This window comes from Dermochelys coriacea, chromosome 1, assembly GCF_009764565.3.
Source record: "Dermochelys coriacea isolate rDerCor1 chromosome 1, rDerCor1.pri.v4, whole genome shotgun sequence".
Classification (NCBI taxonomy): Eukaryota; Metazoa; Chordata; order Testudines; family Dermochelyidae; genus Dermochelys; species Dermochelys coriacea.
Window position 1 is genome coordinate 218,983,337 of NC_050068.2, and position 14,344 is coordinate 218,997,680.

The following is a 14,344-nucleotide window of genomic DNA, read 5'->3' on the forward strand; positions in this document are numbered from 1 at the left end:
CGATGAAGTGAGCTGTAGCTCACGAAAGCTTATGCTCAAATAAATTTGGTAGTCTCTAAGGTGCCACAAGTACTCCTTTTCTTTTTTGCGAATACAGACTAACACGGCTGCTACTCTGAAACCTGTTATTATGCAAGGCACTGAATTTAGCCGTATGGAGTGGATTTTTTACTTCATTACGTAACTTTCGTAACTGAAATAGCATAATTTAGGTCAATTTACAGCTTTAGTGTAGATCAGCTCTTACACTCGGAAGTGGGAGAACAACAGCTAGGCTAGAACCCCAGTCTAGTGAAAGCTTAGGCTGGGAAAATGGAAATACAACAGTGCAGAAGTTATGGAGAATAATAACAACATTAATATACTTTTGTAATTTGAAATCTAATTTGTAAATTTTGCTGCAGGTTGGGAAGAGGTAGGGGGAGTAAAGGGGGATATGTTCCTGGGATTTGAATTGCAAACTATAAAATATATGTACATATGTGTGTGTGTATATATATATACACACACACATGTATGTACTGAATATCATTTGCCTACTAAGTAATGTTTAAAATGCTCATGAAGTTCTGTGAAATGATGAGTTCTGTGGGTACCCAAATGGATAACAGATGGATGGCTAGATTATGGAAGGGATAACTTATCAGTGGAAAAATGATGTGAAATATGTGCTGCATAAAAAAGTTCTGTGTAGGGAAAATAGCTGAGAGCAGTCCTCTCAACCATCATGATTTTCACATGAAATGTTTGGGATTCTCATGAGTTTCCTGTAACACCTCCTGTCTGTATTGCACTGGAGAAATTATGTTTTAAAGCTGGTTTGTCAAGGCCACCGGCCCTTGTCTAGCGTGCTTGAACTTGTTCTTTATTCAGGAAGTGTGTATACATGTTTTGTTTCTCTTTGTTCTAGTTTTTCATCGTTTTGCTGATAATTCTCCTGGCAGAGCTGATATTACTCATTTTGTTCTTTGTTTATATGGACAAGGTAAGCAAATACACCCCGTAGATTAGTTTATCGGTTCTGGCAGCTAAGCTGGTTTTTGTTTACTTTTGCTAAACAAAGATGCTTAGATTCTTCTTACTCTTCTCAATGGAAATTGTTTTAACCTTGTGATCTTCATTTTTATGTCTGCCCCTTCGCATGTTGGCTGAGAGTAATGAATGGTTAAGATGGAAGGATTCTCTGTGTGAGTTGAGGCAGAATTGTTGAGTTTTGCAGTTTCCAGCTGAAACCAAAAGCTGGGACCTCCATTTTGCCCCTCTCTCATAGACCTGCAGTCTCCATAGTTGAGCTTTTTGCTGTCTCCTTGTGAAGTTTAATTTCTCGCAGCCCTCCCCCTTCATCACCAATGTCATCAGAGAGTGGCTGGATAACTCCCCCAGTGACTTCTTCAGGCCAGCTATCACATTCTCACCACCACCTGTCTTCACAGGCAGGGGAAGTGGAAAGATAAGCCCCTTTCTCATCCCCATAATCCCCAGATTCCCTGCTAGCATGCTGCATTCTGCTTAGCCAGAATGTGGTGAATGTGCATTGCAGTACCAGGGCATGCTGAAAACTTTTCAGATACATTGGCTACTGTTGAGTGGGCAATAGGCAGGCAGTTCGCTCCCTAAGGACATCCTGGGTATTCAGAGGAGCAGATCTTCCTTACTGGCCTCATACAATGACAGAAGATAGCAGGGAGCAAATCATCTGGCTGCCATCTAGAGCCTAACTGTGACAAGGCAGCCAGTCATCCCTTGAAGAGACTGGGAGGGGGTTACTGGCTAGCCCAGAAGATATGAGAGATTGGACGTTCTCAAGCACAAGCTAGCATCTGATAAATTGGGGATGGAGTTCTGGGGGGCTGGGGCATTTGGCCAGATCTTGGAACCTGAGTTTAGTTTCATGCACAAGGTCTTCAGAAAGATTCAGGACCCTTTTGGTGAAGTTGGGTTCATTGCTCCAGTACCCTAGCTAGTGAGGTGAAAGCTAGCTTGGGTATGTCTACTCAAGCTCCACTCACATCCCATGATTGCAGGACAGACATAGCCTTTCTGATTTTAATGAAATCAGGGTGAAATGGGTTTTGTTGCATATTTGACCATTGTAGTTTGGGACTCGTGTTTAATTTCAGCTCAGTCACTGGCTCCCTCTGAAATCATGGGCAGTTGTTTGGATCCATGTTTTCAAAGCTGTCCACTTACTTGGATATAAAACTTGAGACCTCCTTTTTTTCAGAGGTGCTAGGCATTCAAAGCTCTGATTGAAGACTGTGGGAGCTTCTGGTGCTCAGCATCCCTGAAAATCAGGCTGTAAGGGAGTCAAGTTGGACACCCATAAACTTTGCTCCTTGAAATTCGTGGACACATTTGAAAATCTTGGCCTTAACTCCTGTATGCCCCGTGTACCCTATCTGTAGAATGGGGATGATATTTCCCTCTCTCCCATGGCTTCATATGCTGATTTGTTTATTGATGATTATAAAACAGTTTGAGATGTACAGGTAAAAGGCGCAAATTATTACAATGAGGCGGGGACTCTTGGGTTTTATGATCTTAACAAATGAAATAGGTCATACTCTGATTCCTGGTAGGAAAGAATGTTGAAATTTTAGTTGGACATGGTTGTGTCTAACTTCACTGCAGATTTAACTCAACTTACCTATGCTTGAGTTAACTCCTCTCGAGTTAGGCTAGCTCGAGGGAGAGCAGTCACAGTACAAAATAACACACAAGCTGCACAAAACGTGTTTGGATTCGCAGCATAGAACGACCGTGTTAGCAGCTGACGAGCTGTACTAACGCCAGCTGTAGCCTGTTCCCCCTCCCGGCCCTGTGGACCAGCCAACTGTAGTGAAAAACACCACCAGTTTTGAGTTATTGGGTTTTGTGTGTAAATGGCCCTCAAGATAGAGGCAACACTTGAGTAATAACTTGAGTTAAGTCCACATTGAAGAGAAGCTTAATGTTGTTCTTATATGTGTGCACACAGCATGCATGTTGCATGGTTATGTAGCACATGTCTATGGAGGTGGCCCATATTGTCTGTCACCTTCTCCCCACCCCCAATACATTTTTTTAAATGGAAAAAAAGATGGCAAATTATTACCCCAACATGCGCTCAGCCGTTAGCAGAGAGGAGGCTGCTTGGTTCCTCTCTTGCTTTTCTGCTACACGGCCATACTTCAAAAGAATTCAATCAGTAATAAATCCAGAATTGGGCAAGGAAGAAAACTAGAGCGTCACCGGCAATTGGCATCCACAGCAGACGCCTCACATTGTAAAGTGAAGTGAGTTTGGGTCTAAAGGTGGGGATTCTGCTCAGTGATGTTCAGGTGAGATATCTGTCAAAATGTGCACCCCAGGGTGGCAAAGGCAGTGTATGTTTACAAGTCTACATGTGGGATACTGCCCTTTAACTAGTGCTGCTTGTGTTTTGTTTTGATGGGAAATAGGTCAATGAGAATGCAAAGAAGGATTTGAAAGAAGGTCTTAAGCTTTACAATACAGAAAATAACGTGGGGCTAAAGAACGCATGGAATATCATTCAGGCAGAGGTAACACATTTTCTTTATTTAAAAAAAAAATTAGCTGGACATCATTTTTTAAATAATATTTTCTCTGTCTCATCCCATAACTGGAAGTACGTGGTTTGAGTCACAGTCAAATATTTGTGTATCACTTTACATTCATAAAGTGCCTTGGCCATTCTTTGGGATGAAAGGTGCTGAGCAAAAGTAAGATGTTCTTCATGAGATCCATTGGGAGTAGCTGTGTGACAGAAATACCGCTAGAGGAGGTTATGATCTGTATCGAAAGATAAGGGAAGAAAAGGAGTTGATATGTTAGGGTTACAATAACAACCCTGAAAGGCCACCTGGGATCTGAAAGTAGCAAAGATTCTGGGTTAAAGTGAAAGTGGTTGCAGATGAGGTTTTGGTTGGCAGAATGTTTTCTAGTGGTTAGAGCAGAGGTATCGGAGTTCAGGACTACTGGCTTCCACTCCCAGGTACGCCATTGGCTTAATAGTCACAGGTTCCAGTGTCTTGGTTTGTGTGTCTCCAAATTGATATAATAAAACTTATTTTCCACACAAGGCTATTTGTGAGATGCATTAAATGTTTGTGATCTCCAGGTGAGAGGTGGTATTGAAGGGCAAAATATGAGGTGTATATGTGAAGAAACCAACAGTGGGTTGAGAGAAGTTACACTTCTTAAAAAGTTTGTTGGTGAAGACTGTTTATGATCCTTTTTGTACTTTGCCTGTAGATGCATTGCTGTGGGGTTACTGATTATACTGATTGGTTCTCTGTCCTGGGGGAAAACATCGTCCCAGACCGATGCTGTATGGAAAATTCTCAAGATTGTGGAAAGAATTCTACTGATTTAGTGTGGAAAACGGTAATGCTTGCTCAGTTTAACTTGTTTGTTTTTTTTAAGTGCACACATGAAATAGGAAAGACTTAGAATTTTTTTTCTCTTTCAGGGTTGTTACGAGAAAGTTAAAATGTGGTTTGAGGATAATAAGCACGTTCTTGGGACAGTTGGGATGTGTATCCTCATAATGCAGGTATTGATGATACTATACTCTTACATATAGCCCCTAATTTACTACTACTATAGTTATCTTTATAATGCTAAAAGGTGTTGCTTGGCTCCTTATACCAAGTAGCAAGGGTCCCTGTTTAAATTTGAGAGCTTAGAACAGAGGATGGGGAATGGGGGGCAGTTGGATAGGTGTGGGAGTCCCAGGGGCCCTGTCAGGGGGCGGGGGTGTGGATAGGGATCAGGGCAGTCAGGGGATAGGGAGCAGGGGAAGTTGGATAGGGGGTGGGGTCTTGGGAGAGGGCGGTCAGGGTACAAGGAGCCATGGGGGGGGTTGATGGGTTGGGAGGTCTGAGGGGGGCAGGAAGTGGGAGGGGGCAGATAGGGGGCGGGGGCCAGGCTGTTTGGGGAGGCACAGCCTTCCCTACCTGGCCCTCCATACAGTTTTGGAACCCTGATATGGCCCTCAGGCAAAAAGTTTGCTCACCCCTGGCTTAGAATCTGGAATTTAGCTTACAGTTTTGCTGGACCCTGGAATTTCAGTGGATTTATCCTTCCTGTTAGATGAAATCAGAAGCTATTCCCTAATTCTTCATTTTGTTGAATCATGATATATTTGATATGAATGATATAACTGATAAATTTTTATTTTGGGGAATAGTGAGAACTGGCATTTTTCATCCTTTCATGTACTCTACCATTAAGGGCATGAATAGTTATAATTGTTCCTCTGGCAGAACTCACGCTTTCAGATGCAAAATAATTATTATAGCACCGCTGTTAGTGCTGTTAAAATGACACTGCATGATTAACTCTGGCTTCCAACCCTCCTAATTTTGACCCAGTTGGCACTCAGACACCATAAAAAGACCTAGATGGTGGGATAGTTGGATACTACCCATATTTGGTCTTAAACTGGGACAAAATATTTTTCCTACATTTTGAGGATAAAATTGGTCCAGCTGCTTCTAAGTGACCTAATTTTGTTAGCAATTCAGATTTCTTTTCCAAGCTTTAAGCCAAACGGGGCTGGTTGTCTCTAAATGAGGACAGGTTACTTTGTCTCTGTTTTGAAATGATGATGTCCAGTGATGTTCTAGTTATGTGCACGTTGACATTCAAGGCTCACTTATAAGTGGCAGTGAAGAACACTGAATTCAAAATGATTCACTCATGTCTGCCACTTGTGAAATTAGCACACTTTAAAAATGTTTATTTTACTTAAACACATTGGGGAAAAGTCCTATAGAATTTAATTAGAGAATGAATCTGCTTTTTATAGCCATAAAACCATGTTATAGAACATAAAATGAAATTATGGTGATTGAATTCTACAGGTTAGTTTTTAAAAGACCTACAAAAAAGAGCTAACTCTCCATTAACTTTAGTAGGTTTTTAGGGTAACTTCTGTGCTTTGGAAAAAAAGCAACAACCTGCCTGCTCTGCCCTATTGTCTGGTACCTGAAGAATGAGAGATGTGCTTTTAAAAGGACAGCAGTTTTGTGCCTTCATGGCACCTTGTGTGACAAAGAAGATTCTGGAAACTATTTCAGTTTCTTTCATGACTCTTACAATGGTTAGGTGTTGTCAGAGCTATCAAAACCTTTGAGCACCTTGCTAGAGATTCAAGGAGTGTCGCAATATTTTGTGACTTAAGGTGGGAAATACTTAGAGTAATCTCAGATATCAAGGAACAAAGCCTCACAACCCCATCAGATAGGCCAGCTTTCCTAGTCTTCACAAATAAGAACAGGTAGAGAACAACTCTCCTGATGAGTTAGAGTATTCTAGCTGAAAGTTCAGTGTTTTGTTGCATTATCATTACTGCAGTGGTTGACACATAAATCAAACCAGCAATTACCCTGATTTAAACCACAGCATGCTATCTGCGATGGCATGATTTTTCCCTTACACTTTATAGCATATAACTTTAGGCCAAATTTGTTCATCAGCTACCCTGTGTGCAAACCCATTGTACGCTGTGCAGAACTTGGCCCTTTGATAACTGTGCAATCTGTTGCAAATATGGATTTTTTATGACAACCCCTGTACTTGTCAGTCATACGGAACAAGAGTAATTCAGAAGCGACCAAACAGGCTCCAATAAAAAAAAATGAGCCAGGCCTGATGTTTTCTTTTTGCAGCTTCAAAAAGAGAATAGGTCTAATGCTGTTTCTTTCTTACTGTTCAGTTGTGTTTGTTGTATGTTGGAGCTCAGATGATTTTCTTGCTGTTCTTTTGTTTTTCTGATGCCAACTTGCAATGTGGCACACCTCTAGGATAAGATGTTCAAAAGTGACTAGTGATTTATGGAAACCCAGCTTGAGGCACCTTAAAGGGGGATATATTTTCAGCAAATTCTGATCACCTGCCCTCTGAATGCCAGGCCCCTTTAAGGGTCTGATGTTGGGCACCCAAAAACACTAATCACTGCTGAAAATCTTGGCTGGAAGAATTTTATTAGTGTTGGGTGTCAGAAAATTCAGGCACCCTCAGATAAAATACCATCAATGTAGTTTTGAAGGTGTTACTATAATTAGCCCATAATATTTGCTTTCTTTCAGATACTTGGTATGGCCTTCTCCATGACGCTCTTCCAGCAGATTCATAGGACTGGTAAAAAATATGATGCCTAATCTTCAAAATGTTACCTGCATCTACACTTCTGTCTTGCCATTAACAAAAGGCAAAACAACTGAAAAGAAAAATCAAGCTTTGCTCTGCTGAGGGCATTCATCCCCACCGATCAATCTACGTCATCATTTACTTGACTGATTACTAGCACAACTTGCTACTTGACTTATTTTTTTGGTTCTGTTTTGCATTTGCCATTTATTTGCCAAAGAAGAAAAGGAAAAATAATAAAAGCAAATCAGTTTTCTACACTAATTCACAGATCTGCTATTAAACTTTTCCCTAACTTTATTTAAGAAAATGCTTTGCTCTACTAATTGGTGTTAGACATGCAAGGATAACATGAGAGATGTGTGTTTAACTTCTAGAGAAACTTCTTTGAAGTCTTCTGATAAGTCTCAAACTGCTCATGTCTGACATGCTGGAAGACTTGGGAAAGCCACTCAGATTGAGAACCCTAGGAATCAGAGCTGCTCACTTGCAGCTTTTTGTACCTTATGGTGTATACTTTTTTATTATGGAGATAGCTTAGAATTTAGTAGCCTGATTTGTAACTTCTTACTGTTTTGTTTTGCATCTGTCATATTTTAATCCAGGAACCACTGTGCTATCTTTGAAGGACACAATTTTATCATTAGTTTAAAAGATGGAAATAAAGACATGACTGTTCTAAAGTCCCTAGGGAGGCTACATTTAACTGCAGCTTCTGAGCTACCGTGGGTTTGTACCCTTACTATATTGATGACAGTCCTTTCAATCAGGTGGCTCATTACTTTAGGGCCAGATTGGGTTGCCCTTACTCTCACTGGGCTAAATGGTGAACCCCTTACTCTCAATGGGCTAGATTGTGATGCCTTTATCCACAATGAGTAGCACCTTACTCCTCAGGTAGGCCCATTAAATGGGACTACTTTTAGCATGATACTATTCAGTGCGAGTAAGTGTATCACCAGCACCAGGAAGGGGCTCACTCTCTGGCCCATTGAGTAGTAGTTTACGTTATAAGTAGTTCCATTGATTTCAATGGGATGGCTTATTGCACATAGTGCTGTACAACATAAGGGGAGCACAGTCAGCTCATTGTCAGCTTTCCTGAAAGGAGTTTACTTGACAATGGTTGCAGTTTTGCCAGGCTGGCGAGTTAGCTTTGGAACAACCACAGAGGTATAAAGCTGGTTAAAGGCAAGTGGGGGAATGGTGTGCCGTATGTCCCAGGAGAGCGGGAAAAGCATGATTTACATTTTCACTCTGAAATCAGTTTCCAAATAGGTGCTCAGAACTTGTTTGTATCTTTGCACATACAGTGTTGACTTTTGTCTTCTGTTTTCCAAGTCAGACATACTACATGATAGTTCAGAACTCATTACAACACACATTTCTACTGACATTCCTGCTAGAAAACTTGAACATATTCCTCTCTAGTTTGAATGCTGCTTCTTTCATAGTGGCCCCTGCTTGACTTTTTTTATTATATATTTTTGGCAGAGGTCTTTCTTACATTTTGCTGCTTCACAAAGGAAAGTATGAATGAAAATGAAACTTCAGTCATTTTGTGGACACTCTGGTGTTATGTGAGTCAGAAGTTTACTATAAAACTTAGTGGTAATTTTAAAATACATTTTAAAGCTAATTTATTATCCACTGGACCCAGATAGCTGTCGAAGTGGACAGATGTTTATCATCTGCTCTCAAAGTAGTGCAGTGATGCTTACAAATTTGAGGTCCTTATTCTCATTTACCCAAAGCACCTTTACACCTCTCCAGCAGTGTAAACGGGCCTTGAAGTGAGTGTAAATGTACTTTATGCCAACGTTAAGGCCTCTTTACATAGAGTGATGTAAAGGGGTGTTAATGTAAGTGAGAATCAGGCCCTGAGAATCTAGTCCACCGTTTTCAAACTTGGATGCCTACCAAAAGGCATCTAAATTGATATTTAGGCAGGTCACTTATTTAGATAACTTTCAGAGTGGTTGAGCACCTACCTACGGTTTGCATAGAAGTCAGCAGCACTGCAGGGGCTCAGCCTCTTTGAAAATCAGGCCACATATTTACATGCCTAGAATATAGAATTAGGCTCCTAACTTTAGGCCTTCAAGGTTGAAAAAGTTGGGTCTAATGCACATATTATTTTTGCAGGATAATACAATCCGTCCTTCCTAAATAGCTGTTTGGTTGCATATACCCTTTAGTTATTCTTCCACTGGCCATATTGATGACTGATGCGACATTAATATTTCCTTTTAAACACTTGAGGAACGAGGAGGGGGAAAATAAAGACAAAAACTGGTTGACTTTAATTGTAACAAAAATTGGGACCATGTGTGTCTGAGCTCCATTTGAGATGTTCTGTGCCAAGAATGGGAGCTCTGGCACTGAGCATATTTGCTGCTATGTGTAAGATAGTCTCCAAAATTTCCAAAAAAAATGACAAGTTTTGAATTTTTGCATTTTAAAAAATGTATATCTTTAATCCACAGCTCTACTTCTTTATCTTTTATGGTAGGGTTATTTTGCTTTCTCTTCTAAAATCCCAATGTTTTCTCTCTCAGACATAAATACAGAAGGATGGAAAAATATGCAAGACCAGGATGCTAAATCCTTCTAAAGTCGCACAGTGGTACCTGTTGAAATCTTAAATTTTAATCTGTGATTGGTTTTTGTAAAAAAAAAAAAAAAAAAAAAAAAAAAAAAATGCATTTATAAAATTAACCATGAAGGCAAAATACATAGTGGAAAACTAAAGCTATTTTGCCTTCCCTTAAAACTTAATTTTTGTAGAATGCTCAGTTACGTTTTATGACCTGATAGCAAGATAGGTATTGAAAATTCTTTTTTCATGAATTCTTTTAGCATTTTAAGTACAGTATTAACAGAGATAATTACACAACAGTATTGTCAAGTCTCGCTTTAGCTGACTATGGAAAGGGAATTAAGTAAACAATTAACATTATAGTACAGTAGCTGAATATCAAACCATATAACAGGAAAACCTGTGTTTTGAAAACAAAGAAAAAGCAATACTGTTCTTAAGGTGACAAAAGCCAGCCATAAAAAAAAATCATTAGATTGTATTTGTTGGTATATATCCGAGAAGATGCTAATTGTCCTTTAACTGTTCAGTGAAAGGGATATCAATCTTGTTTAAAAATGCACTTTTTTGCTTGCATTGGTGGATGGCTGTCTGTGCATTTTTCCAAAACATTGCTTTGATTATTTAACTACACATTTTTAGCATGTTTTTAAATAAAAACTGATACTGAGTAAAAGTATTTTAAGTGTATACAAATGTTGATTTGTATTTATATATGCACATATATATATCATTGAAGCTCAGTTCAACTGTATCAAAGTTTTGTTTCTTTTTAAAGTGTCATTTTAGAATTTTGCATACATGATATTTTGTTCTGCTTTTTGCACCCAAGTTTTTATATATAAGCTTAAACTGTAGAGGAGCTTAATCTGATTGATACATTTTTGTTTTTCAGAGAGTCAGGTAAGACTTATAGCAGTAGAGAGTGTCCATATTTAATTCAGTAGCAGTGTCAGAACTGTCAAGAGGGAAAAGGGCTTTTTCTTTACGACAGGTAACTGCTTACACTTCCAAGCATGTGGCTTTCAAATCCTGGGTGCATAATGTCCAGAAACCAGGGCTGTTTTCCTCAGTCTGGCCCTTTATGTTTACCTGTATTCCTAATTAAAAAACAAGGCCAGAGTGCATTTTATTTCCACAATTAATTACAGTGGCTACTTCAGAAAACGGTTAGCCAAATGTAACAGGGACTCATGCTCTAGGGGAAATAGGGAGCTCATAAGACTGAGGGTAGGTGGCTAAGATTCAGAGATTCAGCACTACAGGTCTGATTTTGCAGGGTGCTAAGTTGTGAGATGCTGTGCGTTCTTAGTTTCATTGACTTCAAGGGTAGTTGATGGTGCCCGGTACCTCAGACTCCAAGTGTCAGAAGAATGAAACAAAATACTTCTAAAAGTTAAGCAGACAGTTTTCTGGCATGGCATTGCCAAATCTTTAACTTTTGACTAGCAGAGTAAGTGCCCTGAAATTACATGTTTAAAGCAATTGCTACAGGAGCTCTCAAAACAGCTGTTGGGAGCAAATTTAAAGAAAGTGACCAGTGAGCCCTTCCATTGATGAGATTTCTGATCGCTTCATGTTTCACTTGACAAGAAATGGCTCCAAATTGTGTACATTAAGGCACTCGGAGAGGTTAAAAATAAGTGACCCGCCAAAGGGTATGTTTGGGGGAGAAAGGGAACTTGGGCTTGGACTCCCTTTTGCTTTTATAAAGAAGAGCCAAATACTTTTTGATGTTCTTTTGTTGGATGTGAGGGGTATTCCCCTGTTTTGCCCCCTGCTTTTTACTTTGCAAATATCAGGAAATTAAATTCCGTATTTTTCTGGAGGTCTTGTTGGGGGTCCTGGGTAATCTTTCTCCAGAATTTTACTTAGTGATTGGAGTTACAAACAAAAGAATGTTTTAAGAAGGCTCACTAAATATCCCTTCCCCTCTCAACTGCTCAGCCTTTACTCTTTTGGCTCTTGTGATGTCCTTCCGTCACTGGAGAGTCTTCCATCCGAGACCAAACCTGAATTTCTAATGGTTTTTATGTTTCATTCAAAACCTTTCAGTCCTCCTTTATATCTCATAAAAAATCAAGAAAGGGGACAAGATGGTTCGTTCGTTCGTTTTTGCAGCGGTCACCCTAAAGCAGGGATGTGTTGGCCGCTGCTTCCTGCAGGTCCGATTGGCCAGGAATGGCGAACCGCGGCCACCAGGAGCTGCGGGGGGCTGTGCCTGCGGACGGTCAACGTAAACAAAATGTCTCACGGCCCGCCGGGGATTACCCTGATGGGCCGTGTGCCAAAGGTTGCCAACCCCTGCCCTAAAGTATCCATGTGCAGGGATGCCCATTTGACCCAATATACATTCTCTGTGAGGACAGTCTCCTGGAAACAGTAAGAATTACTGTTAAAAGTTTGGCTTAACATACAAACCAGAGGTGCTTAAGGGAGTTTAGTCCACTTTGCTGTAGTTGACATCACTGTAAGAGAATTAAAAAATAACTCACTCCCCAATAATTTCTTATGTAGTTAAGGAAATGTGTTTCGGTGCCATACTTTCAGGAGCCTGTATGCATTTTTGTTTGCTAGTGTACATGCACAATTGGCCAGATTTACTTCTCTATGTCCACACGCACTGAATTCTGATCTTTGCTTTATTGTTGATCTCTGTTTGTACCCTTAGCTACTTAACCAGTTCCACTTTTAGAAATGCCAGATTTTTAAGGCTTGTGCGGTTACTAACAGTATGTCTACTTAGCAACTAGACACCTCCTGGCCCGGGCCAGCCAACTCGGGATTGCATGGCTTGGGCTACGGGGCTCTTTCAGTGCAATGTGCACTTCTGGGCTCAGGCTGGAGCCCAAGCTCTGGGACCCTCCCACCTCGCAGGGTCCTAGAGCCCAGATTCCAGTCTGAGCCCAGAAGTGTACACTGTAATGAAGCAGCCCCGCCGCCCGAGAACCACAAACCCGAGTCACCTGGCACAGGCCAGCTATGGGTTTTTCATTGTAGTATAAACATACCCTTAGGGGGCTGTAGTGCTGGGAGGCTGTGCAGAGTTTCTGGTACTGGGGAAGCAGGAACAGGTTGAGACTATTGCCTGGAACAAGTACCCCAGCACAAGATACCCACAAGATTGATTTGCTTCCCCAATGCCAGTTGTTTTGACTGTCAAACTGAGAAGGAAGGCTTGTCCTGGAATGAATACTGTCAGAATAAGAGTTTGAACCTTCATGGAGTAGAGAGAAATGGGGACATTGGGAGGGACAGAGGCAGGGAATTGGCTGCCAAGAGGGTGTTTTCCAGGGATAGGGCAAAACTGTGGGAGGCTTAGGGAAATACTTGTAATAGGGACTTGGCTAAGGAGGGAGGGGGGGGATCAGTACTTCACAGTTAGGGGCTGCCCATAAACCACATAACTCATTTGGGGTGGATGAGTCCTTAATTTTGAGTAATCGTCTCAGTGTTACAAAGTGTTGCAAGGGTAGGTGGATCTTGGAAATCACTGAAAATTAGTTGCCTAAATGATGGTCAGCCCCCTAGTTATGGCTGTGGTAAAGGGGAGAGTGGAGGGGGCTGAGGAACTGATGATGATACACAAAATAGAAATGTAGGTGCCTTTAGCACCTAAAATCAAATATCAATTTGATAACATTTGGTGACATTGCCCAACATTGATAGCTATGATAGTGGTGGTGTAAATAAAGTGCACTCTTTGTCCATTGGTAGGTTAAATAGTAGATATTAAAATCAAGTCACAATTACACACAAGTGAACTTAAATTGCCTTTGGAGTTTTATCTTGTGCATGTTGCATTGAGTGACTTGAGTTCCGACATTGTATCTGTAGTAGAATAATATGCCAAAAAGCGCATTTAAAAGTCACAAGTGGAGTGTAATGTAACTCATCCACCCAGTATTTTTGATACCATGCTTTAGACAAACTAAGCATATCATTCATATTGCATCCAAGATGCTGTGGTTTATTGGAATAAAGATGGCAAGGAGAAAAAAGACATTTTCCCAACAAATATATTTCTGGCAATGTGGTCTGTGTATAAAAGGGAATTGGGGGGAAGCAGAATGCAATAAGGCACAATTAGTGTCCTGAAATAATTTCCTTTTAAACTTAATTTGTTGGCTTCGTCACTTAGCTCTTGTGTGAAACATGGAGATATTTTTATACCAGAAATACACTTGCAGACCCAGAATATTTGTATGCGTGATAGCTGTTAGAACCTAATGTGCCATTCCATCCAGGTTACGTTCACACCGGTGTTCCTTCTATGCAATACCTACTTTAGCCTTTGTACAAATTATTTTGTATTAGTATTACATATGAAAATAAAGGACATAAGAAAAGGGATGTATGTTTGACCTTTATTCCCCTCCCCCCAGCTCCAGTTGTTAAAAGTAAGCCAAGAGACATGTCTGTGTTTTAACAGATGGGGTCTCTGAGATTCCCTGATGTATCAATGCTCTATTTCCTGCAAACGCTCTGTTATAACAAATGAACAGAGAAGAGGAGCGGTGAAGAGAGACGGTGACAGTATTACTCCACAGGGAGTGATCTGAACAAGAGTACAAATAATGCTGGGTTTAA

General features: G+C 40.5%; 1 protein-coding gene across 6 annotated transcripts in view; it reads left to right on the forward strand.

Annotated features, from left to right (window-relative positions):
- The window catches only part of TSPAN9 (tetraspanin 9), a 275,294-nt gene extending 261,189 nt beyond the window's left edge, over window positions 1-14,105 (forward strand). For all 6 annotated transcript variants that reach the window (XM_038388093.2, XM_038388121.2, XM_043514550.1 and 3 more), the window contains 5 exons: window positions 911-985; window positions 3,441-3,542; window positions 4,255-4,386; window positions 4,472-4,555; window positions 7,095-14,105. In XM_038388093.2, the coding sequence (XP_038244021.1) occupies window positions 911-985; window positions 3,441-3,542; window positions 4,255-4,386; window positions 4,472-4,555; window positions 7,095-7,166 (465 nt within the window). In that variant the 3' untranslated portion in view covers window positions 7,167-14,105. The remainder of the gene's footprint in view (window positions 1-910; window positions 986-3,440; window positions 3,543-4,254; window positions 4,387-4,471; window positions 4,556-7,094) is intronic.
- The last annotated feature ends 239 nt before the right edge of the window (window positions 14,106-14,344 follow it).